General features: G+C 42.4%; 1 protein-coding gene across 1 annotated transcript in view; it reads left to right on the top strand.

Moving 5' to 3' along the window:
* The window catches only part of TOGARAM2 (TOG array regulator of axonemal microtubules 2), a 119,944-nt gene that overhangs the window by 74,086 nt on the left and 18,028 nt on the right, over nt 1–27,830 (top strand). Inside the window, exons 5-15 of the mRNA XM_063444090.1 lie at nt 4,421–4,650; nt 4,895–5,067; nt 5,778–5,821; nt 9,136–9,314; nt 10,016–10,148; nt 21,009–21,188; nt 21,624–21,762; nt 25,166–25,271; nt 25,732–25,967; nt 26,577–26,735; nt 26,983–27,100. Coding sequence (XP_063300160.1) covers nt 4,421–4,650; nt 4,895–5,067; nt 5,778–5,821; nt 9,136–9,314; nt 10,016–10,148; nt 21,009–21,188; nt 21,624–21,762; nt 25,166–25,271; nt 25,732–25,967; nt 26,577–26,735; nt 26,983–27,100 — 1,697 coding nt within the window. The remainder of the gene's footprint in view (nt 1–4,420; nt 4,651–4,894; nt 5,068–5,777; nt 5,822–9,135; nt 9,315–10,015; nt 10,149–21,008; nt 21,189–21,623; nt 21,763–25,165; nt 25,272–25,731; nt 25,968–26,576; nt 26,736–26,982; nt 27,101–27,830) is intronic.

Genomic DNA, 27,830 nt, shown 5'->3' with positions numbered 1-27,830 from the left:
AGCGGGTAAATGGCGAGATCTGATATTTACACACAGTAAGCGGGTAAATGGCGAGATCTGAGATATTTACACACAGTAAGCGGGTAAATGGCGAGATCTCAGATATTTACACACAGTAAGCGGGTAAATGGCGAGATCTGATATTTACACACAGTAAGCTGGTAAATGGCGAGATCGGATATTTACACGCAGTAAGCTGGTAAATGGCGAGATCTAATATTTACACACAGTAAGCGGGTAAATGGCGAGATCTAATATTTACACACAGTAAGCGGGTAAATGGCGAGATCTCTGATATTTACACACAGTAAGCGGGTAAATGGCGAGATCTGATATTTACACTCAGTAAGCGGGTAAATGGCGAGATCTGATATTTACACTCAGTAAGCGGGTAAATGGCGAGATCTGATATTTACACACAGTAAGCGGGTAAATGGCGAGATCTGATATTTACACACAGTAAGCGGGTAAATGTCGAGATCTGATATTTACACACAGTAAGCGGGTAAATGGCGAGATCTCTGATATTTACACACAGTAAGCGGGTAAATGGCGAGATCTCTGATAGTTACACACAGTAAGCGGGTAAATGGCGAGATCTGATATTTACACACAGTAAGCGGGTAAATGGCGAGATCTGATATTTACACACAGTAAGCGGGTAAATGGCGAGATCTGATATTTACACACAGTAAGCGGGTAAATGGCGAGATCTGATATTTACACACAGTAAGCGGGTAAATGGCGAGATCTGATATTTACACACAGTAAGCGGGTAAATGGCGAGATCTGATATTTACACTCAGTAAGCGGGTAAATGGCGAGATCTGATATTTACACACAGTAAGCGGGTAAATGTCGAGATCTGATATTTACACACAGTAAGTAGGTAAATGGCGAGATCTGATATTTACACACAGTAAGTGGGTAAATGGCGAGATCTGATATTTACACACAGTAAGCGGGTAAATGGCGAGATCTGATATTTACACACAGTAAGCGGGTAAATGTCGAGATCTGATATTTACACACAGTAAGCGGGTAAATGGCGAGATCTCAGATATTTACACACAGTAAGCGGGTAAATGGCGAGATCTCTGATATTTACACACTAAGCGGGGAAATGGCGAGATCTGATATTTACACACAGTAAGCGGGTAAATGTCGAGATCTGATATTTACACACAGTAAGCGGGTAAATGTCGAGATCTGATATTTACACACAGTAAGCGGGTAAATGGCGAGATCTCTGATATTTACACACTAAGCGGGGAAATGGAGAGATATGATATTTACACACAGTAAGCGGGTAAATGTCGAGATCTGATATTTACACACAGTAAGCGGGTAAATGGCGAGATCTGATATTTACAAACAGTAAGCGGGTAAATGGCGAGATCTGATATTTACACACAGTAAGCGGGTAAATGGCGAGATCTGAGATATTTACACACAGTAAGCGGGTAAATGGCGAGATCTCAGATATTTACACACAGTAAGCGGGTAAATGGCGAGATCTGATATTTACACACAGTAAGCTGGTAAATGGCGAGATCGGATATTTACACGCAGTAAGCTGGTAAATGGCGAGATCTAATATTTACACACAGTAAGCGGGTAAATGGCGAGATCTAATATTTACACACAGTAAGCGGGTAAATGGCGAGATCTCTGATATTTACACACAGTAAGCGGGTAAATGGCGAGATCTGATATTTACACTCAGTAAGCGGGTAAATGGCGAGATCTGATATTTACACTCAGTAAGCGGGTAAATGGCGAGATCTGATATTTACACACAGTAAGCGGGTAAATGGCGAGATCTGATATTTACACTCAGTAAGCGGGTAAATGGCGAGATCTGATATTTACACACAGTAAGCGGGTAAATGGCGAGATCTGATATTTACACACAGTAAGCGGGTAAATGGCGAGATCGGATATTTACACACAGTAAGCGGGTAAATGGCGAGATCTGATATTTACACACAGTAAGCTGGTAAATGGCGAGATCTAATATTTACACACAGTAAGCGGGTAAATGGCGAGATCTAATATTTACACACAGTAAGCGGGTAAATGGCGAGATCTCTGATATTTACACACAGTAAGCGGGTAAATGGCGAGATCTGATATTTACACTCAGTAAGCGGGTAAATGGCGAGATCTGATATTTACACACAGTAAGCGGGTAAATGGCGAGATCTGATATTTACACACAGTAAGCGGGTAAATGGCGAGATCTCTGATATTTACACACAGTAAGCGGGTAAATGGCGAGATCTCTGATAGTTACACACAGTAAGCGGGTAAATGGCGAGATCTGATATTTACACACAGTAAGCGGGTAAATGTCGAGATCTGATATTTACACACAGTAAGCGGGTAAATGGCGAGATCTCTGATATTTACACACAGTAAGCGGGTAAATGGCGAGATCTCTGATAGTTACACACAGTAAGCGGGTAAATGGCGAGATCTGATATTTACACACAGTAAGCGGGTAAATGGCGAGATCTGATATTTACACACAGTAAGCGGGTAAATGGCGAGATCTGATATTTACACACAGTAAGCGGGTAAATGGCGAGATCTGATATTTACACACAGTAAGCGGGTAAATGGCGAGATCTGATATTTACACACAGTAAGCGGGTAAATGGCGAGATCTGATATTTACACTCAGTAAGCGGGTAAATGGCGAGATCTGATATTTACACACAGTAAGCAGGTAAATGTCGAGATCTGATATTTACACACAGTAAGTAGGTAAATGGCGAGATCTGATATTTACACACAGTAAGTGGGTAAATGGCGAGATCTGATATTTACACACAGTAAGCGGGTAAATGGCGAGATCTGATATTTACACACAGTAAGCGGGTAAATGTCGAGATCTGATATTTACACACAGTAAGCGGGTAAATGGCGAGATCTCAGATATTTACACACAGTAAGCGGGTAAATGGCGAGATCTCTGATATTTACACACTAAGCGGGGAAATGGCGAGATCTGATATTTACACACAGTAAGCGGGTAAATGTCGAGATCTGATATTTACACACAGTAAGCGGGTAAATGTCGAGATCTGATATTTACACACAGTAAGCGGGTAAATGGCGAGATCTCTGATATTTACACACTAAGCGGGGAAATGGAGAGATATGATATTTACACACAGTAAGCGGGTAAATGTCGAGATCTGATATTTACACACAGTAAGCGGGTAAATGGCGAGATCTGATATTTACAAACAGTAAGCGGGTAAATGGCGAGAACTGATATTTACACACAGTAAGCGGGTAAATGGCGAGATCTCTGATATTTACACACAGTAAGCGGGTAAATGGCGAGATCTGATATTTACACACAGTAAGCGGGTAAATGGCGAGATCTGATATTTACACACAGTAAGCGGGTAAATGGCGAGATCTCTGATATTTACACACAGTAAGCGGGTAAATGGCGAGATCTGATATTTACACACAGTAAGCAGGTAAATGGCGAGATCTCTGATATTTACACACAGTAAGCGGGTAAATGGCGAGATCTGATATTTACACACAGTAAGCGGGTAAATGGCGAGATCTGATATTTACACACAGTAAGCGGGTAAATGTCAAGATCTGATATTTACACACAGTAAGCGGGTAAATGGCAAGATCTCTGATATTTACACACTAAGCGGGGAAATGGAGAGATATGATATTTACACACAGTAAGCGGGTAAATGGCGAGATCTGATATTTACACACAGTAAGCGGGTAAATGTCGAGATCTGATATTTACACACAGTAAGCGGGTAAATGGCAAGATCTCTGATATTTACACACTAAGCGGGGAAATGGAGAGATATGATATTTACACACAGTAAGCGGGTAAATGGCGAGATCTGATATTTAAACACAGTAAGCAGGTAAATGGCGAGATCTAATATTTACACACAGTAAGCGGGTAAATGGCGAGATCTGATATTTACACACAGTAAGCAGGTAAATGGCGAGATCTGATATTTACACACAGTAAGCGGGTAAATGTCGAGATCTCTGATATTTACACACAGTAAGTAGGTAAAAGGCGAGATCTGATATTTACACGCAGTAAGCGGGTAAATGGCGAGATCTGATATTTACACACAGTAAGCGGGTAAATGGCGAGATCTGATATTTACACACAGTAATCGGGTAAATGGCGAGATCTGATATTTACACACAGTAAGCGGGTAAATGTCGAGATCTGATATTTACACACAGTAAGCAGGTAAATGGCGAGATCTGATATTTACACACAGTAAGCGGGTAAATGGCGAGATCTCTGATATTTACACACAGTAAGTAGGTAAAAGGCGAGATCTGATGTTTACACACAGTAAGTAGGTAAAAGGCGGGATAACTGATATTTATTTTTTTGCTTTTTCAGCGCCAGTTGATTTAATGGCCTCATTGAACACTCCTCTGAAACCTGCTGTATGTAAAAGTGCCTCTCAGAGAACCCTTAATGCCACAAAGCCTGTCCCGCCGATTCAGAGGAGTCCACTGAACAGTCCATCTCCTCAAATATTCAGCTCAATGGAGAGCAGACCTCAGAGGAGTGGAGCAGACATCACCGATGGTATGAATGAGCAGGACAACCAATCTCCGGCAGCAGAGGTACACAGCAGAGCAAAGGAATGGCAAATAGCTGGAAAGGAAATGGACATAGAATAAATTATACTATGATATAAATATTACACATATAATTAAATTAAAAGCTAAATGAGGTTGGCCAACAAGCAGCTCTCCACGTGTTGTGGAATTAACACTCCCGTGATACTGTGCTAGCTGCACGTTGGCCCACTAATGAAGGGTTATTCTGAAAACCACAGTTTGATAATGTTTTTACTTGTAATTTTAGCTGCAAAATGTCCGTTGCAGCGCAGAGAAAAAGAGGAATTCTCTGATTCCACCAATCCTGAAAGCTTCTGGCATTACACCTGAGCTGCGTCAACAAGAGACAACCTTGACTTCTTCTGCTGACTTACTAGCAAGACGTTCTCCAGACTTTAAAGAGGGGGCTTCAGAGGAAACGTTAGTACTTTTCTGGCAATACTTACAATATTGACCAACTTGAGGAACTATTTTTATGCATTCCCTAAAACATGGGTCACTTCCGCATTTTACTAAGACAAATATTACAAAGAAATGAAAAAAATTGCACATTTGTATTATTATTTGTAACATTTGAACAAATATCTAAAATATAATCTGACTTTTTTGTGAAACCAGTTTCTGGGTCACAGAAGCTTTATAGACTGAAAGAGGTGACATCTATTTCTTACTCTGGACAGAGGTCAGGGTAAAAGTGTGACTCTGGGAGAAGCTGAAAGACTTTTATTTGCATATTTTCAGCCCATCATCTACGGGGTTTACAATTTAAAGTCCTATGTTACTAGCCAGGCCTTAAATGTTACTGTTTATTGTAATACCCACTCTCTACGTGTGAACTTCTACCGGCATGGCTATATATTCACTTACCAGTGACTAGTGGTGAGTGTATATTAGGAACCCTGATTACCTATATGATTTAATATAAAAGGGTTTCACTTCCATCACTTACATAACGTATTGGGCTCCATAATATTCTAGAGAATTAATTGCTCTCTTCACATCTATTTTTCAGAAGTTTGTGTGAAGCTTCCAACTAAAGGCATGTGTTCATGTTAGTTGTGTAAAAAGCAGCCACTAGGCATTGTTTGCTATAAATGTAAATTAATACTTTGTTACATTTTCACTTTTAGCTCCCGTCGAGACAGCAAGAATGAGAAACTCGCCATGTCCATGGGTAAGTGCATTCTGGAGCATTATTTATGAATAAAAGGTGATGAGTCTGTTTAAAATGTATAAAATATATTGAAAACTACCTCAACTAACCCTTAAAACCTCTCTCAAAAAGTAGCAAAACTAAACCCAGACAAAATCAAAATAGTGATTTGTCCAGAAGCACGAAAGAGTAAATGTTTCTTTCATTCACTGACCTTCAATCTTGGATGGAAATATAATGCTAGTTTTTTAAAGTAATAATAACATGTTCAATTACTGTGTCCACTAAATTCTATCCAATCACAACCCAGCCATCTCCATCCTGTGTACGACGCGTTTTACCCTTGTGCTCTTCAGGGGTGTGATATCTTTTTTAGCACGCCTTCCAAAATAGCCCTTATTTCTATGACCTGCACAATGGAGTGTATTTATAAAACTTCTTCTAACAGAAACGTAGGCAGAGCTGTATATTAAGTGCACAGAAAGGCTAGAAAAAATGAAATGTAAAAGTAAAAATAATAAATAAAAATGCTGCCACCCTGCCTATGGTCCTTACAATAATAAAATGTCGTCATCTAAATATACTTGAAAAGCGCATTAGTGAAGTACCATAAAGCAAGCTATTTTAGTATATCATATAGTAAAACTAAAACGTGTTAAAAAGGGGTCAAAGGGGCCTGGAGTGTCCCATTAGCCCAACGAGTGCCAGTGGGAAAGTCTCACCTCCATGGTATTTAAAAGTTTAAGAAAGATAGAGAAAGAGTGTGAGTTTTTGGAGGGGGGAATCCAAATGGATTTTTGTGCCACGTTACTGCACCTGGTAGGCCTTTAGTATAAACTATAGATTTTTAAAATTATTATTATGACTTTTTGATAGAAATATACTCCCCTTAATCCGATTAACAATACAGTGTCTGTGAACATTTGTACTAATCATAGCTCTCGATTTCATATTTTTTGCATACGCTTTTGAAATTATTTCATTTTTTTAGATCAACATTTAAAATAATTTTAAATATAAAAAAATGTGTATTATATATGTATAAAGAATATCAAAATGTTTTTAAAATATGAAATAATTTAAAAAGTTTTTCCAAAAAATATTAAATTGACTCCACAGTTTGATTATTGAGTATACCTGCTCTCATTCAATACCCCATGCTGTTAAATAAACCTCTTTTATCATTAAATCATTACGTCGACTCCACGTCTCCCTGGCATCGCCAACAGAGTGCAATGGCATGAATAGCTGGGTAATTGCAGGCTCTTTATATTGAACAATTACTGATCATTAATCCCTCACTGGGAAACTAATTCTTCGCTCAATACAATGAATGAAAACACAGTAGCTATGTTCACTGTTACAATGAACAAACTGTATCCAAAATATTGTTACAATGACTCGGAGACAGTTCCATCAAGATATGTTTATACATAATGCATGGGGCACAGGTAAGTAGTAATTATCAAACAAAAGGTAAAATATCACTTTTGTAACGTAATACTATATATTTTGTTTTCTACTGAGCAGCAGTTGTGTTAGTGACTTTCAAAGGGCAATTCATTGCAAACAAACAAACTTGTTTTTTTTTTTGCTGTTAACCCTTTCAGGACCATGTTGAGGCACATGTCCTTGGTTATGAAGGAGTTAAGACATAAACAAATCATAGTTAAAAACTCTTTTATATGGCTTATGTTCCACTACATACAATAAATTCTCTAGTACACATAAATACAAACATGTTTGTATTTATTTAAACCTGTTCTTATTTACCTGTTTGTATTTATTTTGCCTCCTTTCTAACTCTCTGGGGGCTATTTACTAGATAATGTGTTAAATGTGTTAAATTCACAGAATTCAGGACAAAATACATTAGTTCGAGAAAATCTCAAATATCTACCAGTTTCGGTTGTCCTAGTTCTATTTTTACATCCCCATAGTCTGAACCAGAAAATAAACCAATAATTAATGCGGATTATCCATTGTACAGTTTTACGCAATCTGATGGCGCTATATAAAAAATAATAATCCACGCTATATCACAGATTGCATTTGTATTCTCTAGTCCGTACAGACCCAAATCGAGTAAAGAAAAAAACGCCAATGGAAGTATTTGTGAAAAAGTGATTTAATTCAACATTAGAGCTTATTCTACATTTTAAAGTGTTATTCATACCTCAGCACATATATTCAAAAGATACGAGATTCTGGTAACACAAAACTACAGAGAAAGACCGAGCAAATCCATTTAATACGAAAGCTGCATTATAATCAGCCAATGAAATTGCAGATGGAATTTAAATTATGGTCATTGATTAGAAAAGACCAATTAGAATAAACTAATGGCAGGCTCCTGTCTGCTAGGAATAAACACATAAATATTAATATATTTTTACATAAAAAAAAAAAAAATAGATGCACAAATATAGTTATCTGCAGTGAAGATAAATATTTTACACCTGGTTCTCTAAAACAATTTCAACATTGGTAATATTTACTTCACTATTATCCAAAAAGTATAAAAATAAGAATGGGAACTCTTTATATGTCTTTAAGATAATATGCAAGTTACAGTTTATATTGTCTAAGCCTTCAAGCTATGTGCTAATTATTTCATATGTGTACAATTCACTGTGCTATTTTATACCTACCTACCTACCTACCTACCTACCTACCTACAAACACTTGCTGTCTCATTTGTATGTTTGTTTTCAATGTATTTTTCTTACACTCTGCAATAAACATGTTAAAAAAACTTCCTCCTATAAAATACATTGACATAAAATAACTGCTAGAAAGTGGCCATCTAGACTTTAGAAACAATAATTTTTAGAGAGCATCCTGTTTATGCATCCCTAGCCACACCGCCCTTGGCTGTGATTCACACAGCCTACATCAAAACAATGGTTTCATTTTTTAATCAGATGTTAACTTGCTTTGGAAGTTTTAATCTCCTGCTCTATAAATTGAACTTAAATCACACACAGGAGGCTGCTGTAAGGTCTAACAAGCTATCAACAGTGTATGAAAGTTTAAATTCCAAATTAAACAGACTGTGCAATAAAGGAAGTGTAGAAATTAGATCTCACTTTACAGGAAGTATTTGGCAAGGCTGTGCAAGTCACATGCAGGGAGGGTGACTAGGGCTGTATAAACAAAAGTCAGAGAATTGAGCAGAGAGACTGTGTTAGTATGATCTATACACTAAAACTGATTCATAGAGCTAACGTTGTTTTGGTGACTATAGTGTCTCTTTAAATGTGAAAGCAGTTTAAAGTCTTTCTTATGAATCCTGTAGGCAATTGATACACATTTGTCTTTTATTCCGTGTTTAGAGAATCAATATTTGAAGAATGCCTGTCACCAAGAGTCAGCCAATGAAATTGCCATGAAAAAGACAGAATGCAGTACCGAACGCGACCAGTTAATGGACAATTTACCCGGTTCAGGCAATGACATGGAAGTGGTGGATCTCACCCAGCTTAGTGAGGAAGGAAAAGAAAACAATGGACGGGTAGGTACCCATTCCCTGCCCAATCTGGTTCACAGGAATGGATGGGGAGGTTGGGATAGTTTGACATTGACAGGTAATGAAGTACATTATTTGCCGCTGGACCCTCTGAACATGACAGCATCTAATAGGGCTCCTAGTCAAGACCCATTTGACAGAAAATGATGATTTATTTAGGAATGCGATGGGACAGTAATCACATCCAGATAGCCAAAAGCCATAAACAGCTCACCCACCAGTCCCTCCAATTATAACTGTGAAATAAAAGTTTATATGTGAATAATACATTGTATTTCAAATTCTGAAACCGTGGAAAAAGACAATGGGATGGGGACACAGACTGAGAGAAGAAAGACATATAATCAGTATAAATAAGATCTCACTCACCCAAAATAGAATTATAGAAGGGAAACAAAGGGTTGACATCCCAAATGGTTGTGTCCTTCTGTTTCTTTCCGTAGATAGAGCTCAGTAATGAAGACACTGTTACCTCTATAACTGTACTCTTCGAAGATCAGTTTATTGAATTACACACATTTCTACAAGGACTTAGAATTTTTTTTTTTTAAACTCTTTTGAAATTCTGCTGTGATTTGTTAAGCTCTAGCAGACATTTGTAGTATATGGGATCTATTTAAAAAAAAACGTTATATGTGTGAGTGATACATTATACTTTATACATCTCATTTTCTATTCCATTTTAGATCAATTTCACCATATCGAAATCTGCCCAAGACAAGATGCGCCAAAAACAGTTGGAATTTGAGACCATACGGCAAGAGAGGAGAAGGAGCCAGCAGCATATCTGGGAGAGGTTACAGACCATGGATTCTGGCGGTCAGTCTCTGGGAAGATCTATAGACAGTATTAAGATATATGGCTGCCCAATGGGTCCCTGATACAAGTGGTTCTGGGTAATAGACAGGAGCCAATATTCTTTCAGTTTTTTCCTTCCCTTTCTCCATAACATGTGGATCTGGGTAAAGGCAGTAGGCACTGTTTGCATTTTATAGTTTTCACACCTTTTAGTAGATGTCATGCAGCCAGCCACAAGGACCTTCAGACTAAATCTGATGCAATAATTTAATCTATTTTTCATCCGATGTCATCATGTAAAATTAGACAATGGTTGTGCATCCAGTGCTTCTCTATGGCAAGGTGTGGATTCAGTGTGTCTCATAGAGAAACATTGGATTGGCAGATTGCAGTGATAGTCGCACAGGTGCCGTTTATCTGCATCATCATAAGATGGCAATAGGACCACGCAGAGAGTAATCCAGCAGCATTCTCTGCATGGCCCTGTAGGTTGACAGCCGACCTGGAGGCTGTCTGTCATCTTGACATGCTCGATGCCAGGCTGTCACACTCCTTCAGTGAGCATGCAGGTGACAGACTGCCAATGGCAGCATTATTTCCCTTTCCCTCCCCCCCTCCCCTGTGTTGCCCCCGTTTCCTCTTCTCTGGGATGTCCCTCCATCTGCTGTGATGGGGAGGATCAGGTTACAGGGAGAACTTAGCCTTGAAATAGGCTAGATAATTGAGTTGTTTACGCATTTCTTCTTTTTTTTTTTTTTAAATTGGTGGGACTCATAGAAGGGGTTACTCCATCCAAAAGCAGTCTTTTTGCGTGGAGTAACCCTTTCAATATGACGGGTCTTGTTAAGTTCCATTACTGTTTGGATAGAGGCCTGCTCACACCAGGTTCAGCTACTTATTTAATGAGAGGTATCCATTAGATGTGCAATGAGCCAGTGCCATTATCAATATGTGTTTCTCATGCTGATAGACAGCTTGTGCATGAAGCATGCGTGGTGTCCTCTTCTTGCACGTATGTTACACACAAAGGTACGCTACCCGTGATATAAAGGATGGAAAGCACCCAGTGCAGCTGAAGGGCCCTGACTGCAAGAGCCGGCAGCAAGATTAAAAAATGTCCCTGCTTGGCCCTGCGCCTAGGACCGGCCCTCTGGGAAACTGAGAGAATAACAGGTGGGCTGTACAAGTCTGAATATGGCCACAGTAAAAATTCTATAAGATAACCTGGGCACCGAGTTAGGTAAAGGTGCCAGGATCTGTAGCAACTGGAATGCATTACATCATATCCAACCGCCAATACCCTATATGTGGAGCAGGCTCAATGACAGCCCTGTAGGGACACCGGGCAGCTGATGGTAAGGGAGACCTTAATCAACCTCACAGAGTATGTGTGTGTTAATGAGTGTATGTATCAGAGAACTGTCTGCTAATGTGTGTTTCAATGTGTGTGTCAGTGATTGTGTTGAGCATTGTGTCTCTTCTCGTGCGACTTGGCTGAGAGCTCTGTTGTCTGCGGTGAGCCCTTGCAGGACAGCAAAGAATTAATCCTACCATGTTTCAGGTTTGATTTTTTTCATAATTAATTTTTTTGCTAATCAGTTTTTTAAAATGTTTTCATTAGTTTAATTGCATTATCATGTATTTTAATTTGACCTTTTGGGGGCTGAAGAAGAGAAGAATCTTCAGTAGTGATGTCGCGAACATAAAATTTTCCGTTCGCGAACGGCGAACGCGAACTTCGGCAAATGTTCGAACGGGCGAACCCGGCAAACCGCCATAGACTTCACTAGGCAGGTGAATTTTAAAACCCACAGGGACTCTTTCTGGCCACAATAGTGATGGAAAAGTTGTTTCAAGTGGATTAACACCTGGACTGTGGCATGCCGGAGGGGGATCCATGGCAAAACTCCCATGGAAAATTACATAGTTGATGCAGAGTCTGGTTTTAATCCATAAAGGGCATAAATCACCTAACATTCCTAAATTGTTTGGAATAACGTGTTTTAAAACATCAGGTATGATGTTGTATCGATCAGCTATGGGGGGATAATGTATAATAAACACAGGTTACTGGCTATGGGGAGGATAATGTATAATAAGCACAGGTTACTGGCTATGGGGGGGAAAATGTATAATAAACACAGGTTACTGGCTATGGGGGGATAATGTATAATAAACACAGGTTACTGGCTATGGGGGGATAATGTATAATAAACACAGGTTACTGGCTATGGGGGGATAATGTATAATAAACACAGGTTACTGGCTATGGGAGGATAATGTATAATAAACACAGGTTACTGGCTATGGGGGTGATTATGTATAATAAACACAGGTTACTGGCTAGGGGGGTGATTATGTATAATAAACACAGGTTACTGGCTATGGGGGGGATAATGTATAATAAACACAGGTTACTGGCTATGGGGGTGATTATGTATAATAAACACAGGTTACTGGCTATGGGGGGGATAATGTATAATAAACACAGGTTACTGGCTATGGGGGTGATTATGTATAATAAACACGGGTTACTGGCTATGGGGGTGATTATGTATAATAAACACAGGTTACTGGCTATGGGGGTGATTATGTATAATAAACACAGGTTACTGGCTATGGGGGGGATAATGTATAATAAACACAGGTTACTGGCTATGGGGGTGATTATGTATAATAAACACAGGTTACTGGCTATGGGGGTGATTATGTATAATAAACACAGGTTTGGAATTGAGAACTCCCCACCACTACACGTTATCAAGGCTTAGGGTGGCATTTATCCGGTCGGACGGCCTTATTTCTGACCACAATTGGCTTTAGTAAATCTGTGAATTGCCAAAGCGGTTAGAATTTCTATAGGATTTGATTGTGAAAACATTGATTTAATTCAGATATTAAAGGCATTTGGGCGATTACCTCAAATCCGGTTGGACTGACTGAATTCTGACCTTATTTGACTCCTGTAAATCTGCAAACTGACAATGCTCTAGGATTCAGTCATTTTCACTGGATTCAGAAAATCCTGTTGTAACGGATCACCTGGCACCCCGACTGGGTACCTCCGTTAATGGATGCTCCTAGCGCTTCCTGAGGACTCCAAGCACTCTGGCAGACACCATAATCACCGAATCCGAGAAACCTTTAAATTCTCCCAAGCGTATGAATGCTGTAGACCATTGAATAGGAACCATACGAATAGGCTTGTACTCCTAGCAGTCAACTGGAACAGCATACATTAAATCCTTCCCCCAATAATGAGACGACACATCACTTTGAGGGTAAAACAGGAACTCTGGACTGGCTCATCCAGCCTGGCTTTTATTTCCAACTCACACATACAGGGCACACCCAGGGGGAGGCATAAAAGAACCAATGACATAGATGTTACCTCCCACACATCCCCTCCCCTTAGTGTGACACATAATCCCATTATGCATACAGTGTAAAATATACTTTTACACAACTTTCATAACTTTAAAACCATACATCACATTCACATAAAAATACATATCCACAATCAATCCATTCAGGGGAACAACATATTAAAAAATGGCATGAATCCGACCAGGGGTTCAAAAGTTACTAAAAGTATCTTTTGTTCCTTTCTGGCTGGCAGAAAAACATCCCCACAATGCACCCTGGTTTCCTCCCTTCTGCCCTGGAGTTAATTGGAGAAGTAATCCAATTACCCAGGACTAAAGGCAGACTCCATTAACCACATGGTTGCAAAACGACATAAAACACTTTAAAATACATAAAGTCACATTTACACATAACACACAGACATTTCACCTATCCCCAGATAGCTGGGATCTGCACGCACAAAACTACCGAATAGCGCGCAGATCCTACTCACACAGTACAATTGCCATGGAGCTAAAGTCTTTCCCATAGTCTTTCATTATATGAATAGGCTCCATGGTATGGCTATCTGGGGTATCACATTCCCATAAAGTCTGGTCCATAGTCCAAAGGCAAGAGGCGGGCAATCAGCCCCCTCCAAGGACACGTGGCGAGGTCGGTTTCGCCACACTTCTCCCCTTTACCCCCCAGACTAACAGGGTATCTGACCTCCTGCCGGTCAGTGTCCTGGTTAGTCCAGCAACCCACCCACAAAACAGAAACAGCAGTACAGCCCACCCACAATAACTGGTTACTACACCTGGGTAGAGGAGAACTTTGTCCAGGTCCAGGTGTCTCACCACGGCTGTGTGGGGGACTGGTAGTCTTCCTTGGTGGGTTGCTGAGTGGGCAGAGACCAGCGGTACTCTGCCCTGGTGCCAGCGCTACCACTGAAGTAGCCTGATTGGAGCCTGGTTGTGGGAGGGGGAGACCGACCGTCTCCCCTCTGGGTACACAGCTCTGCTGCTGGAGACAGACTGTCTCCCCTTTGGCTAAACAGCCCTGTCGTGGGGGGGCAGGACCGACCGTCCCTACCCCCTGTGCTGGAAGTGCAGAGACCACTGTCCCATCTGCACAGGTGTGGGGCTTACAGTCTCCCCCTGGTACATTAAGCTGCCGCTGGGGAGAGGTGGTAACCAGCTCCTCTCCCATTAGAACACTCTGCCGCTGGGGAATGGAGACTGGGCTCTCTATTCCCTGTACATTAATGATCCGCTGCTGGGGAGAGGTGGTAACAATCTCCTCTCCCATACATACTTTCAGTCTTTGTGGAGGGAGACCGACTGTCTCTCCTCCCAATGCAGTGTCCTGCTGCTGGGGAAAGGAGACTGGGCTCTCTATTCCCTGCTGGACACTCTGCCGCTGGGGAAAGGAGACTGGGCTCCCAATTCCCAACAAATCACACTGCCGCTGGGGAGGGAGGACGGCCCCTTCAGCTCCCTGTAACTTGGGCGCAGAGACCACGGTCCCATCTGCGCTGGTGTGGGGCTTACTGTCTCCCCTTGGTGCGCTAAGCTGCCACTGGGGAGAGGGGGTAACAAACTCCTCTCCCTTACACACTTTCAGCTGCTGGGGAGCAGGGCTGACCCTCTGTACTCCCTGTAGGCAGGGCGCAGAGACCACGGTCCCATCTGCGCCGGTGAGGGGCTTACTGTCTCCCCTTGGTGAGCTGCGCTGCCGCTGGGGAGAGGGAATAACAAACTCCTCTCCCTTACACACCTTCAGCCGCTGGGGAGAGGGGATAACAGGCTCCTCTCCCTGCACCGTAGACTGCCGCTGGGGAGCAAGAACGGCACCTTCAGCTCCCTGTAACGCACACTGCCGCTGGGGATCTGGGCCGACTGTCCAGCATCCCTGTAGGGCCGGTAGAGAGACCGCAGTCCCATCTCCACCTGCCATCTGTGGGTCTTCCCAGGACCAATCCGTGAGGCCCCTCAACATTTGTGAGTAAGGGCCACCTGCTTCCCCACCTGGCAACTCTGGCTGCTGCTGGGGATCTGGACCGGCTGCCCAGCATCCCGGTGGGCCCAGTGGAGAGACCTTGGTCCCATCTCTACCTGCCTGTTGTGGTTCCTCACAGGACCAGTCTATGAGGACCCCCACTTCGGGTTCCTTCCGCCGCCTCAGGGAAAGACGGCTAACCTCCTCGGATGCAGCCTCTACTCGGCTGCTGTAACGCTCCTGCTGCTGAGCATACTTCCTCTCTTTTGCCAACCGGAATTCTCGGTCCAGCCTTGTGTTTCGCTCAGCCATGACCTGGTTCCAGATCACCCGGCGTGTCTCCATGGGTATATCATCCCCATACTCGGCCACTCGCTGCCTCACCTCGGCCAGCCAATCATCTCCAGAGCCAGAACCTTCCATACTTGTCTGCTCCCAGGGGCGCTGCACGACTGCTAGCGTTGCCCTCAATTTGTAAATCCAAACAGTGTCTCTGAGCTGCTTTACCTCGCATTAGGACGCCATCCCACCGCTACCACCAATGTAACGGATCGCCTGGCACCCCGACTGGGTACCTCCGTTAATGGATGCTCCTAGTGCTTCCTGAGGACTCCAAGCACTCTGGCAGACACCACAATCACCGAATCCGAGAAACCTTTTAAATTCTCCCAAGCATATGAATGCTGTAGACCATTGAATAGGAACCATACGAATAGGCTTGTACTCCTAGCAGTCAACTGGAACAGCATGCAATAAATCCTCCCCCCCAATAATGAGACGACACATCACTTTGAGGGTAAAACAGGAACTCTGGACTGGCTCATCCAGCCTGGCTTTTATTTCCAACTCACACATACAGGCCACACCCAGGGGGAGGCATAAAAGAACCAATGACATAGATGTTACCTCCCACACATCCCCTCCCCTTAGTGTGACACATAATCCCATTATGCATACAGTGTAAAATATACTTTTACACAACTTTCATAACTTTAAAACCATACATCACATTCACATAAATACATATCCACAATCAATCCATTCAGGGGAACAACATATTAAAAAATGGCATGAATCCGACCAGGGGTTCAAAAGTTACTAAAAGTATCTTTTGTTCCTTTCTGGCTGGCAGAAAAACATCCCCACAATGCACCCTGGTTTCCTCCCTTCTGCCCTGGAGTTAATTGGAGAAGTAATCCAATTACCCAGGACTAAAGGCAGACTCCATTAACCACATGGTTGCAAAACAACATAAAACACTTTAAAATACATAAAGTCACATTTACACATAACACACAGACATTTCACCTATCCCCAGATAGCTGGGATCTGCACGCACAAAACTACCGAATAGCGCGCAGATCCTACTCACACAGTACAATTGCCATGGAGCTAAAGTCTTTCCCATAGTCTTTCATTATATGAATAGGCTCCATGGTATGGCTATCTGGGGTATCACATTCCCATAAAGTCTGGTCCATAGTCCAAAGGCAAGAGGCGGGCAATCAGCCCCCTCCAAGGACATGTGGCGAGGTCGGTTTCGCCACACTTCTCCCCTTTACCCCCCAGACTAACAGGGTACTTGACCTCCTGCCGGTCAGTGCCCTTGTTAGTCCAGCAGCCCACCCACAAGACAGAAACAGCAGAGCAGCCCACCCACAATAAACAGTTACTACACCTGGGTGAGGGAGAATCTTGTCCAGGTTCAGGTGCCTCACCACGGCTGTGTGGGGGACTGGTAGGCTGCCTTGGTAGGTTGCTGAGGGGGCAGAGACCAGCGGTACTCTGTCCTGTTGCCAGCACTACCACGGGAGTAGTCTGGTTGGAGCCTGGTTGCTGGAGACCGACTGTCTCCCCTTTAAATACACCGCTCTGCTGCTGGAGACCGACTGTCTCCCCTTGAGTTACACCGCTCTGCTGCTGGAGACCGACTGTCTCCCCTTGAGTTACACCGCTCTGCTGCTGGAGACCGACTGTCTCCCCTTGAGTTACACAACTCTGCTGCTGGAGACCGACTGTCTCCCCTTTAGTTACACAGCTCTGCTGCTGGAGACAGACTGTCTCCCCTTTGGCTAAACAGCCCTGTTGTGGGGGGGCAGGCCGACCGTCCCTACCCCCTGTGCTGGAAGTGCAGAGACCACGGTCCCATCTGCACAGGTGTGGGGCTTACAGTCTCCCCCTGGTACATTAAGCTGCCGCTGGGGAGAGGTGGTAACCAGCTCCTCTCCCATTAGAACACTGCCGCTGGGGAATGGAGACTGGGCTCTCTATTCCCTGTACATTAATGATCCGCCGCTGGGGAGAGGTGGTAACAATCTCCTCTCCCATGCATACTTCCCGTCTCTGCGGAGGGAGACCGACTGTCTCTCCTCCCAGCACAGAGTCCTGCTGTGGGGGAAAGGGGGCTGGGCTCTCTATTCCCTGCTGGATACTCTGCCGCTGGGGAATGGAGACCGGGCTCCCAATTCCCTGTACATTAATAATCTGCCGCTGGGGAGAGGTGGTAACAATCTCCTCTCCCATACATACTTCCAGTCTCTGCGGAGGGAGACCGACTGTCTCTCCTCCCAGCACAGAGTCCTGCTGTTGGGGAAAGGGGGCTGGGCTCCCAATTCCCAACAAATCACACTGCCGCTGGGGAGCGAGGATGGCCCCTTCAGCTCCCTGTAACTTGGGCACAGAGACCACGGTCCCATCTGCGCTGGTGTGGGGCTTACGGTCTCCCCTTGGTGGGTTAGGCTGCCGCTGGAGTGAGGGTGTAACAAGCTCCTCTCTCTGAACTGTAACCTGCCGCTGGGGAGCAAGGATGGCCCCTTCAGCTCCCTGTAACTTGGGCACAGAGACCACGGTCCCATCTGCGCTGGTGTGGGGCTTACTGTCTCCCCTTGGTATGCTAAGCTGCCGCTGGGGAGAGGGGATAACAGGCTCCTCTCCCTGAACCGTAGACTGCTGCTGGGGAGCAAGGACGGCCCCTTCAGCTCCTTGTAGCTTGGCCGCAGAGACCACGGTCCCATCTGCGCTGGTGAGGGGCTTACTATCTCCCCTTGGTGTGCTAAGCTGCCGCTGGGGAGGAAGGACGACACCTTCAGCTGCTTTTTTGTCTGCTAGACCCTGCAGATACGCTGCCGCTACTTTCCTTGTGCTCTGTATGTATTTCTCCTCCGGGGGTTCTGGTCCAAAGAAAGCCAGCAGCATTTTCATCATAGCGTCAAACTCCTGTTGACTGTAACTGGGCGCCATGCTTGCCCTGCCGACGTTGCTTCTTTTGTAGATAGGGGCGCTGTACGGGTACTAGCGTTGCCCTCCCTTTGTAATCCAAACGAACTGTGTCTCCGAGCTGCTTTACCTCACACTAGGACGCCATCCCACCGCTTGCCACCAATGTAACGGATCACCTGGCACCCCGACTGGGTACCTCTGTTAATGGATGCTCCTAGCGCTTCCTGAGGACTCCAAGCACTCTGGCAGACACCATAATCACCGAATCCGAGAAACCTTTAAATTCTCCCAAGCGTATGAATGCTGTAGACCATTGAATAGGAACCATACGAATAGGCTTGTACTCCTAGCAGTCAACTGGAACAGCATACATTAAATCCTTCCCCCAATAATGAGACGACACATCACTTTGAGGGTAAAACAGGAACTCTGGACTGGCTCATCCAGCCTGGCTTTTATTTCCAACTCACACATACAGGGCACACCCAGGGGGAGGCATAAAAGAACCAATGACATAGATGTTACCTCCCACACATCCCCTCCCCTTAGTGTGACACATAATCCCATTATGCATACAGTGTAAAATATACTTTTACACAACTTTCATAACTTTAAAACCATACATCACATTCACATAAAAATACATATCCACAATCAATCCATTCAGGGGAACAACATATTAAAAAATGGCATGAATCCGACCAGGGGTTCAAAAGTTACTAAAAGTATCTTTTGTTCCTTTCTGGCTGGCAGAAAAACATCCCCACAATGCACCCTGGTTTCCTCCCTTCTGCCCTGGAGTTAATTGGAGAAGTAATCCAATTACCCAGGACTAAAGGCAGACTCCATTAACCACATGGTTGCAAAACGACATAAAACACTTTAAAATACATAAAGTCATATTTACACATAACACACAGACATTTCACCTATCCCCAGATAGCTGGGATCTGCACGCACAAAACTACCGAATAGCGCGCAGATCCTACTCACACAGTACAATTGCCATGGAGCTAAAGTCTTTCCCATAGTCTTTCATTATATGAATAGGCTCCATGGTATGGCTATCTGGGGTATCACATTCCCATAAAGTCTGGTCCATAGTCCAAAGGCAAGAGGCGGGCAATCAGCCCCCTCCAAGGACACGTGGCGAGGTCGGTTTCGCCACACCTGTGTTTAGTGAAAATCCCCTACTTTGGGTCTTGATTGGCTCCCTCTTCCTAGAGAAAGGATCAGAACAGCTCAGCCAATGGGAAAAAGTAGAACACCTACCTGACTAGCGGCAATTAGAAAATGGCGCATACGTTTGCTATCTGTTATGTAATGGGGAAAATGTAACCATGAACCTGCCTTACTGGTTAGTTACATATTAATTAGATAAACCTGAAACACTGCCAGAAGTACAGCGTCAATGGAGTGTTTCCAATATCACATTTCTTAACAAAAAATGCATTCTTATTGTGGATTATAATATTTTTATTTCAATATGTTCTCTTGTTAATCCGAGAAGTTTCTAAGACTTAATTGCAGTAAATGATTAGATCCCCATCGTTGAGCTCACAAAACTAGTTAATGTCTATTGATGTAATCTGAAGACTGTTGTATAATTGCCAAGAGGTTAGCAATGCATTCTAATTGCCATGCAACTGGATTCATTTCTCATATTACAAAGGGTACTGAAATGGTCACATACACATGGGACAATGATTAAAGAGAAATGGCAGCAAACAAGACCATGAAACCATTTGGTTCAGGTACGTACAAACCCAGACAATTAACTTCTCATATAACTGATACCCAGAGTGGACCATTTCAGCAGCTCTAGGGGGCAACTAGACACCTATACCTTTCCTAATTTACTTGTGGATGTCCTGCCAAGATGAGCAAACCTCCATATGACATCAATTGGAACTGCTCCTGGAAGCTAGAATTCCATAATTGAACCCTGGTGGCCTGATAAAAAATGTGTTCCTCTGGTGCCCTCCTTCAGACCTTGCTCTTTTATTGACAGAGGGTGAGGATATGGCATCTTGTCCTCTGTCTAATACAGCAAACTGGAGAGAAAGGGAAGGGAGGTCTGTGCATCATTAGCAGTAGTTCCTATGAATATATTTGGATAACTTTTTAAACTTAAGGTGAGACTATACTTCCCAGGAATACCCTGACATTATGATCAACATGAAATATTAATTTTAATTTAGATTTTAGGTGAATGTGATTTGGTTCTCAATTCTATCTGCCAATTAACCTGCAGGAAATTGGGGAGATGTTGTTCTATAATGGCCTCATTGTAATGAGCGTCTTCTAATTTTACAGATCCGGCTGCGCTTACATCTTTCAGACTCAGTGGTGTCAGCACTGTACCAGTGATCTCTGATACACGCAGAGTATCAGGGCCCAATAACCCCCTCAATAAATGGGGGAGCCGCCCATCTCTCCCCAGCATCAACACCCTAAACCAGGACTCCACCCTCAACGATTTCCGCTTTTCCTCAGGTATGTGCTCACGTAGCACCCCGACTGGACAAATATCTGTCACCAAAAAACATGTCTGCATTCACTTCACATCGTATAAATTGTAAATTGTAAAACGATCATTTCTGTGGTGTTTTATTCATAAATAATGAGATTGGAAGCAACAGAAAATTAATTAAATGGGAATCCCGAAAATGCTCAAACAAAATACTATCAAGGATTGTAGGATTGTAGTAAATCTAATGTTACTTGATTACAATAACTACGGGTTTGTTACATTAATATTTTTGACATTTAAAACATTAGGGACATATCTAAAAGTAATTCTGGGAAAATTCTAAAAGTGAAACAATCTACAGGAACGTTTTGTTGGTTTCCATAGTGATTGCTCCAAGTGTTAAACCTTTCCTCAGTATTCCTCCTCATATCCCTGATTTATGTCTTTGTTTATTCTAGCCTATTCCTTGCCGGCTAATTTTCAGAACAATACAGATTGGGATTCCGATTCGGACAACGGGGGTCCAGGAATTGGTCCCATGTCACATCCTGAGCAAGGGATGTTAGAAGCTCTGAAATGGCTCAATCACAAGGAATGGTGAGACTTTATTTCTATAACTGAAATCTCTTGATTTATCCACTTAAGATCATCAAGGAGGGAGAGAATCCTAATTGTTTTAGCTTAGTTAAGAATCCCCTTTTGATTCAGACTGTTGGATTGAAAGGGTTTTATATCAATAGATCTCCGGTTTAGATTTGGTTTTATTTTTCCATTGATATCAGCATCCCATAGCATTTTCTATTTGGACCCTAATGTCACAGTCTATAGACTGCTGTGTGTTTGACTGAAGGATCGTATAATCCTTTCTCCGTGTCTTCGCTACGTATCACGAGGACTTCACTACCGTTTACTACCGTATCTACATTCACAGAGATTGCCCAACTTATAGCCACAGGGAAGACATTGACATTGACATTGGACACAATGGGGTCTCTTACATGATGATAGATAAGTGGGAAGAGACTGCTTTCTTGTTAGGAAGAAGAAGACCCCAATTTAAAGTGTACAGTCAAGAGGCGAAGAGGGAAAGATGAAAAAAACTAAACTGAAAATTGACAAAAAGGTGTTACTATCTCTTAACGCAGCCAGGCTTAACGAATCACCATCAAGGAAACAGAGCAAATGCAAATGATAAAACGTGCGAAGGTTACGGAAAATATTGCTACCATAATCCACAATAAATTGGCGAATTACGCTGTAGCCAAAATGATGAAAACGTAGATGTGACGTGTACTTCTGAGCTTGACATCCAATCACCCATTTAAAATTTTTGATTGGTTAATGCTGCTATGGCAAGAATGTTTTTAAATCATGTGGCTCCAGAATTTACATTATTTTATTATAGTAATATATATAGTGCCACAATGAACTTTCTGCTGCTCACAAACTGTTTAAATAATCCATCAGGTATATCAATATTGCAGGCCAATGCCTGGTCTTTCAGCCGGATCCTGAATGGATTGGACTGAAACGTTGATGTACCTTATGTATTAATTAATTGAACAGATTGTGAACAGCAGAAAGTAGAGGAACAAACTAAAATAGTAAGGCTGCAAACTAAGGGAATAAAGGAGAACAAAAAAGGAAGGGACAATACTAAAATACAGCAAATACTATGCCGAATGAGGCCACCAAATTAGGTGATCGTTCCACTTACTACTTGTACAAGTCTGTACCTTTAAGTGGGAAATATTTACTTAGGAATATAAAATTAAATACAGATAGCAAAACAGACTATTTGTTTTTATCATAAAGACAAATTAAAACAATAAAAGTCTTATATGTAAAAAGCACAATTAGACAACACAAGAAAAAAGGCAGTACATAAGCAGCATAAAGAATAGCAGTAGGGGGCGGGAGAGGTGGCCGATCCTCGGCCCGGGTCTGGAAAGCACATACTGTTGAGCCCTTTGGACCGGTGGGGGTTGTCCCGGTCCCCACTGTCACATTCTCGAGACCTACTACCAGCAGCTTTGCAAACCAAGCAACTCACGAGGTTGCGGCCTATCACTCAAAAGGGCCGTCGTGCTACAGGCAGCATGTATTCAAACCTTCCCACAGCCATCTACATACGGTGCACCATTTCTTCAGGCCTTTGATAGACTGTGTGCTCAGTTCTGGGCGAAGTTGAGTGCCTGCAAACTCACCACTCCTCCAACTCCAGTAAAACAAGCTGCGCACCCTAATGCCTGTCGCGCTGGCCGAGACACTAGGAGAATGCCTCCCCCACGCGTTACTGGAAGGGCACTGTGGAGGAGAAGGCGCAAGAGGCCACAGCGGCTGCGGTTGGCACCCAACTGCTCGGGCTCTCACACTCCCAATGATCCATCCCGATATCGGGCATATGTCCGAGCATGTGACCGATGTAACTGGTATGTTCTGAAGTCTCATCTTTCCTGTCGCTGGCAAGACGGGATTCGGGGCAGGCAAACAGGAGCTCTGGCTGGGGATCAAGATGCCAGCCTGAGGAAGGGAACCCTGTACTGTCTGTGTGCCGGGGCACGATGGAGAGACCGCACCAAGGTGGATGGCGACGGCAGAGGCTGGAACTCACCCTGCATGGGAATAGGTTGACTGATCCACAATATTTGCCAGCAGCTGGGCACCTGACAACCTGCCTGCAATGTTTCAGTCACAATTCAGTTACCAATCTCTAATGAAAGTCTGCCTTAGCTGCATGTTCAGACCCAGCGGTTAATATATAGCTTGTAATTTAACAACAGTTCAATGTTTCAACTTGATTCTCTCACTCTCTCAGCTACATAGAACTGTGTACCCAATATTCTATTTCATTACTACAGAAGTGGTGTTTGATTAGCCGGTTTTATTTTATTTTACTTAATTATTGAGACTACGCTGTGTTTTTACTACAGATGTAACTACACTACTCTATGTATCTAACACATCAGGTCTAGAAACTTTACCCTAGACAAAAACGACGGTCTCACCTAGTATATGCTATGCAATTGTTTCGCTATGTTTTCTTTTTACCTTGCAATAGCTGTCGTGGCGTTGCGAGCATGTCTGTAATACCATGCACAACAAAAAGAAAGAATTATAAAAAAAAAGAATAGCAGTAAATGAAGTGGCAAATAAGTCCATACAGTCCATTAAATAATTAACAGCACATTAACCAATGGAAACAGCTGCAAATGTGACAGCAAATAGGTCCATACAGTTGAAAAGTACTTCAACATTCCCAAAGGCAAAGGAAAAAGTCCTATACCCACATTAAAAAGGGATGTAAAGTGACTCTCCTAATCAGGAACCTGTAGGTACTCCGGTCTAATACAGGGTCACTGGCTTGTTCCTGCTTCCTTAGGGTCCTATACCCACATTAAAAAGGGATGTAAAGTGACTCTCCTAATCAGGAACCTGTAGGTACTCCGGTCTAATACAGGGTCACTGGCTTGTTCCTGCTTCCTTGGGGTCCTATGGAATAGTGGAGAGATGGAATCTATGTTCAATTTGCAACTGCTCCCTGTGGGTGCTGATTAATCCTCAAGGCGACATGCATTTCCGTTTCTCAGGCTTTATCTATGGCTATGACCCTGTTGAAGGTCAAGGGATTGGCCTGAAACATTGATGTATCTTATGTATTAATTAATGAAATCGTTTGTGAACAGCAGACAGTTAACAGAGTGCTCTCCATCTTGGGATTGGATGCAGATGGCTGGAGAATGATAGACCTGGGTGAGTGCACAGTGTTAACACAAGTGCTGGACCCTGTGAATATATATATTCACAATATTCAAGATTTATTTACAAAGTCCTGTGAGTGCACCTTCCTTGATACTTATATTATGGCATAAGTGATTTGCACCCAGGCACGGACAAAACCGGGAGAGTGAGTGTTGGATCCATGTGCATTTATATATGTATGTATGTATGTACACACTAAATGTATTACTTATATTTACATGCTTGTGTATTTGTAAAGGGAACAAAAAGAAAAAGGTTTGCTCAGTGTGAGGTGTCTGGCTTCCTGCCACCCAGAGGTCCTCTTTTCCAGACTCCATGATGTGTCCATAGCAGTTACCAGAGAGGTATGTCATTAGTTGGTTCTGTTATCAGAATGTGTGTGTAACAAGGTTTCCTGGTTGGGATTCTTTATTATGTCTTTAGGTTCTGTTACTTGAACTTTTCACAAGACACTTTGTCGGTTCTCTTTGTATATTTATAAGTGGGCCTGTTTTTTTTCTGCTGAAAATCCATTCTGTTCCATCAAACCCCAGGACAAGTGGTTCTGTAACAGACAAACTTTTATTCCTTAGTTATCTAAAGGCTGCTGAGAAACAGCAAGCGATAATAATGTAATTATAACTCACTAAATAATGCTTTCCAATAACATTTATAGGGTGTATGGGAAGGAGTCATTCAGGGCACAAACATACTGTATAAAGGGCTTGCCGCCAGTATATATCTCAGACATCATTAGCAGCTACACCAGTAATTGCATGAATTTTCTTTACTATAACCAGTGATAAAATTTTTCTTTGTTGACAGGTAGGCAACCTACGCTCCAAAGTGTCTCGGCACGCTATCAAGACTCTAGGTGACCTTTTTAAATCCGTAAAGAAAGGCATGGACCAAGAGGTGGAAGAGATCACCCGAGTTCTACTCCACAAGATTGGAGACTCCAATGATTTTATTCGAGAGGAATCAGATAAAGTTCTGGGTGTGATGGTGGAGAATGTCAGCCCTTCTAAGGCTTTAGTGGCTCTGATTGTCAGTGGTGTTAGGTGAGTTAATTTCGTCCCTTCATGGTGTTTGGATGATACACATATGAAGAACATTTTAAAAGACCACTTTTATTAAAATGTTCTTTCAATAAATCAGTTTAAAACAATAATCCCAATTAACTAATTATATTTTATGTTACCAACTTCTAGCACTTTTAGTCCTATTACGATCTAAAGATCTGACCATTTTTTCAGTGTATAGGTGGCTATCTTGATTTATATCTGAAATGTTTGAACACCAGTGGTGGACATACTAGTAAAGTAATGGGTGTGTGGCCTAGCACTTATTAAGTCCCGACAAATATTTATTGAGCTCTGCTTGGTTAGATAGGCAATCAAGCATTATCAGGCTCACACTTTTGCAGAGAGGCTTTCATATTGACTTGCTTACTCGTTACACCTGTCAACCCATGCCAATATCAACTGGGCCTCCTGCATTTTTAGCTATAATCTGATTTATAAGAATACGGGCCATGTGAAGCTAAATATACATGACATAGTTTCCATCATGTCAACACTACATAAGTCTGTTTGTATATTATATCTATGACTTGCTGTTCGATGTAAACATTTTGTGGAACCTTCTCAAGCCCTGCATGTTCTTTGCAGCCACCGGAATACTTCAGTGAGAAAATGCTCAGCCAAGTACCTCCTGGATGTGATGGAGCAGCTAGGATCGGATAGACTTCTTTGTGGTAATAGGGAAAGCACAGACACTTTGTTGCGATCTGTAGTGAAACTGGCACAGGATGTACAACAGGACACCAGGTATCCTTGCTCATGATGCTTTCTTAAATACGAGTTTTATTTCAATCCATTTTGGAGTACCTACACTGCCATGTGGTCACTAGACCAAATGTTCAGTAATTACGGTCTGTAGGTAATTTATATGGTGGAATATAATTCATATGATGTAAATATTAGTATTTTTTATTTTAACTCTTGCTATATCATTCATAGTAGGCTATGCATTATTGTATACAAGTAATAACTAAGTTCATGTTTTTTACAATAGGTTCTATGGGCGTAGGATGTTCAGCTTGCTGATGACCCACCCCAAATTTGAAGGACATATGGAGCGTTTGATACCTTTGCATGACCTGAGGGGACTTATAGCTACTGTTAAACAGAAGGTAAGTACCCTCTAGTGCAAGGTTCTCCAAACTCTGGCCCTCCAGATGTTGTTGAACTACAGTAACATCTAGAAGGCCAGAGTTTAGAGAAACCTTCTCAAGTGGGAAGGCGATGTAAAATAATTTTGTTTGAAAATTCATAGTACAAAATAGAAACATGGACCCTATTACCACCCGAGCATAACACTAATTATAAAGATCACCAACAGCTAAAGCAAACCTAAAAACCCGTATAAGATCAACCGAAAGAATCGTAGGTCACATGGACTATAGCCTCGGGGGTTACTGTTTAATTAATTGTAAGTTATGAACTTGCAACACTGATGTATCACTACTGGTTACTATCCCTGTTTAAATATCAAAATTACAAAATAAAGAATGTAAAAAAAAAAAGAAACATAGAATGTGACAGCAGATAAGAACCATTCGGCCCATCTAGTCTGCCCAATTTTCTAAATACTTTCATTAGTCCCTGGCCTTATCTTATAGCTAGGATAGCCTTATGCTTATCTCACGCATGCTAACACTTCTTTACTGTGTTAACCTCTATCACTTCAGCTGGAAGGCTATTCCATGCATCCACTACCCTCTCAGTAAAGTAATACTTCCTGATATTATTTTGAAACCTTTGTCCCTCTAATTTAAGACTATGTCCTCTTGTTGTGGTAGTTTTTATTCTTTAAATATAGTCTCCTCCTTTACTGTGTTGATTCCCTTTATGTATTTTAAA

The sequence above is a fragment of the Pelobates fuscus genome, chromosome 2 (genome assembly GCF_036172605.1).
Source record: "Pelobates fuscus isolate aPelFus1 chromosome 2, aPelFus1.pri, whole genome shotgun sequence".
NCBI classification, from domain to species: domain Eukaryota; kingdom Metazoa; phylum Chordata; class Amphibia; order Anura; family Pelobatidae; genus Pelobates; species Pelobates fuscus.
Note: the sequence above shows the minus strand (reverse complement) of the source record. Positions and strands in the feature narration are given on the sequence as shown.